This window comes from Mizuhopecten yessoensis, unplaced genomic scaffold (assembly GCF_002113885.1).
Source record: "Mizuhopecten yessoensis strain PY_sf001 unplaced genomic scaffold, ASM211388v2 hete_36154242, whole genome shotgun sequence".
Lineage (NCBI taxonomy): Eukaryota > Metazoa > Mollusca > Bivalvia > Pectinida > Pectinidae > Mizuhopecten > Mizuhopecten yessoensis.
In genome coordinates this window covers 1-3,992 of record NW_018484978.1, presented here as the reverse complement: position 1 = coordinate 3,992, position 3,992 = coordinate 1, and the positions used below count along the sequence as shown (strand labels likewise).

General features: G+C 37.3%; 1 protein-coding gene across 1 annotated transcript; it reads left to right on the top strand.

The window, feature by feature from the left end:
* Window positions 1-261: 261 nt before the first annotated feature.
* On the top strand, window positions 262-3,988 carry LOC110444630 (argininosuccinate synthase-like; the record flags this gene model as incomplete). Its single annotated transcript, XM_021488996.1, has 6 exons — window positions 262-326; window positions 698-771; window positions 1,264-1,321; window positions 2,071-2,227; window positions 3,239-3,304; window positions 3,943-3,988. Coding segments are annotated over 6 exons (466 nt in total), but the record flags the coding sequence as incomplete, so codon positions are not given.
* Window positions 3,989-3,992: the final 4 nt, after the last annotated feature.

Below are 3,992 nucleotides of genomic sequence, written 5' to 3'. Positions count from 1 at the left end.
GGGTACGTATACTTCCTATACCTTGACAAAATCGGGTACGTATACTTGATATACCTTAACAAAATCGGGAACGTATACTTCCTATACCTCAACGTACAACACCTTCTCCAATCTCAAGTTAAATACCTAAGACGTGTGTGTAATGTGTCGTCTTTTTATGTTTTCATTTTCAGAATTGTATATGTGAGTTTAGATTTGAAACAATTGCACGAGAACAGAGTAACATATCTATAAGATTTATTGATTTCCACGTCCTTGCAGGGGGAAACATGGAGTGGGAGTTATAGACATAGTGGAGAACAGGTTTATTGGCATGAAGTCCCGAGGTAAGATCAACTCGACAACTTCTCAGATACACTCGATCAAGATGGGCATAACATGTATGCAAATGTAGCTTTCCGAACTGAGAAAGAGGAAAACACCGAAAACTTTAAAAGACAGTGTGACTTTATAAAATAAATATCGTATATTCGTAAGTGAAAACATGTTTTGATTATGACTGTGCTTTTTATTGCGTTGATATTATTTTCGAAAATATATTACAAATCGAAGTTTGAAAGAAATTCTGCGTATGCTTGTCGTCAGATCTCTTTATGGTTCTCTGAAATGATTTTCAAAATGCTGATAAATTGCATAATAAAAACAGTCCTTGTCGTGAAGAAAGTCTCGGTTTAGTCCACTGTTTCTATGTGACTAGGTATCTACGAGACTCCAGGAGGCGCTATTTTGGCCACTGCTCACATCGACATGGAAGTGTTCACCATGGATAAGGTACGCACGTAGTGGGTCTAGTGAAGCAGAAAAGAGGTGTCATGACTGGGTTTTAATACGGTAGTGATAGTGTGTTTTCATAAGGTAATATGGTATTAGTGGCACAGGGATTAGTAATGCAATGGTATCAGTTATGCTTTTAGTATCTGCGATAATGTTAGTGACACAGGGGAGTATTCATTTGAATATATTTTGTATGATCATAATAGTACCTAAGCAACGTAACAATATGATTGGATAACGCACACTCCTGCCGGTTGCATAGCAATGGTCCATTGTTTTGCATACAATCGTATTCGTGGTACGGGCAAAGTAACTTCCTATATATAGTTAATTTTATAAATGCAATTGTTTTCACGAGCTTCCCGTTCAAGATTGCAGTAATATGTATATATGTGTTAAATTTACACCTTTGGTTAACCTAGTAGGAGTTGTACAGTTATTTCTACAGTATACAAAACATTGCTGAACTAGTACTACTTGGAATTACAGGAAGTGCGAAGGATCAAAAGAGAACTCGATGTCAAATTTTCTGATCAAGTTTACAGAGGTAAATCATTATGCTACGTGTAGTTAATTTGTAGACTGTTCCACATTCGTTATATACGAGTGCTTCATACATATTAAAGGAATACTTCAAAGAATAATTATTTTCTGTGTAATTGGTATGTACCTTCTGTACATTATACGAGCGATACTCTATCACACAAAAACTACACGTGATACACGTATGTATGGAATACAATATCTTTTTGATACACCTTTTGTTTCTGTTCTTTGCCGTTCGTGTTCTGTCCTACATGGATATTGTTTCTGTTTCTTGACGTTATTCCCATGCCTTTTGCCGATGTTCTTTGATATTCCATATTTCCGTTGTTTCCAATTCTTTATATTTTGTTCTGTGTATTTCGATATCTGCTATTTTCTATTCTGTTTTGTCTAAGATGTGGTCCATGCACTTTGATAATTTCGGTTGTTTGCTGTTTTCTTTGGTTTGAGACCATAAACTGTATCATAAAATCAGATGATTTTCGTCGTTTTCTTCTCTCCAGTGGTTTGTTTTGTGTACTTCGATTCCCATTTCTGTTTTCTAGAGCTTTGTTAAGGGTTTGGGTTTGTGTACTTCCAGTGTCTTTTGTATGCTTTTCGATTTTATTATCCAAACTTTAGATCCATGAACATCGTTTTCCATAGTTGTCTATATCCAAGGCTTTGGTCAATATCCTTTGATGTTTGATCTGTCCTTCGTGGCGTTATCCTGTACATTTTTATTTCTGTTTGTTGTTTTCTGTTTTCTAGGGTTTTGGTTCAGTCCGGAGTGCGAGTTTACCCGCTACTGTATCAATAAGAGCCAGGAGCACGTAGAGGGGACGGTGCGCGTGAAGGTCTATAAGGGGTCCGTCTACGTCATAGCGAGACACTCTCCACTCAGTCTATATAACGAAGAGCTCGTCAGGTAACTGCAAAACCTATGTTACGGTAGTTTTGTATTTGATTAGTTATTCAGATAGTATACTATCGAGCCAATCAAACAGGTTTCATTAAGTTTGTACAGCGTAACTGTTTTTATTGGATATATGAACACAGGAAGAGGTTCTCACCAATTCGATACAAAATGTGGTTGAAATTGGCCTGATTACATTTGAGAAGTGGAAAATGGCTTTCCCACAATTCCCCATTTGCGTTCCACCCTTCTGTTCTAAATATGTAATTAACTCCCATATGGTAAAGGAATAATTTACACCAAATTCAGCTGGAAAATGTCAAACCGTATTTACGGAGTAGTTTTCTTAAGGTTTGCCCTGATTTCTCTTCCCAGATTATACTCAACTGACTCCAGGGAGACACGTTTTTCCTTGTTAAACCATAAAACGTGTAGCCCAGGATTGTGTCGAGCCAAGTTAGGTTTGATAATTTGAATTGAATTTAAAAAACGCTTTATTTAGTATTATTTTGAAGATTGACGTCCTTTTCCAGGAGCTCATTTGCTCCATGCATAAAACATTAATTCCTCTTGGCCAATGGATGTGTCATGGCAAATTGTCAATTGATATTTGATGAGTAGCTTTTTTCCCCAAATATTTAGACTTACTAGTACCTTACGTTCCTTATTGTGCCCACCTTTGTCTCAGGGGAGCACTTCCTGTATCTACATGACAGTGAACTCCCAGGCCTGGATGTTTCACAAAAGGTTAGGTTAGACACGCTGATGGAAAATACCCCCAAGTCAAGGAATGCACTACACCCAGTTTAGTTACCATCTATTCTGTCATTCTTAAAGAGTAGAGTCGCAGGGGAAAAGGACGGACGACAGGTACTTTGAAATTGAGCTTATAAAATCTATATCAAATATGATGACTGTGTAACTTCATGGAAAATCTCCTTATCCTTAGACAGTTAGGTTCATATTTTTTGTCTTAATATGTACGTTGAGAATACATTATTTCAAATGTTTACGATATTTCAGTATGAACGTCCAAGGCAACTATGATCCAGTAGATGCTAAAGGCTTCATCAAGGTCAATGCTCTCAGGTAAGTGATGAAACAAATGGCGAGATCCAGAGGAAAGTAGGTAAACAAATTGTATTGCTGTCTGAATGATGGTGGCAAGGTTAAATCTGACGCACGTAAGGGTCAACTTAGGGCGCCATCAATGTCAATGTTTAATTTGGTCAACTAAGGCGGCTGGTCAATTCTCATAGGTAACTTTGTCAATAAATAACGCTTGTGTGGTCAATGCTAAGAGGGAAGTAGGCTATCACAGAAACTATAAATAGGATCCCTCATCGTGTGATGTTGTTGGTGACCGTGACATTATTGCGACTCCACGGTTTTGGTTTCTTACCTAATCGTTTCAATCGTGTGGCGTTTCCTGATATACTTAGTAAGTAGAAATTTCCTCTTAAACACGTCAATGATTAGGCCAGAAAACACAGGTCGCATTGATCCTAGTGAATTACAATATAAACGGTTAGGCTGTATACGAGTTCACAATAAAAGTAGTCCGAGTTAGAATATCATTTATGTTCTTTTGAATCTGTTCTTGTGTATATAAGATTATATCATGCCACATTTCGCACGTAACTCGTACATATGTTTGACAAACAGTTAGTAAAGTGATGTTTGAAACACAACTCGGACATGCTATGATACATTATATTTTGTTGTAGACTACAAGAGTACGAGCGACTACGCCACAAGCTGGGTCAGAGTTAGCATG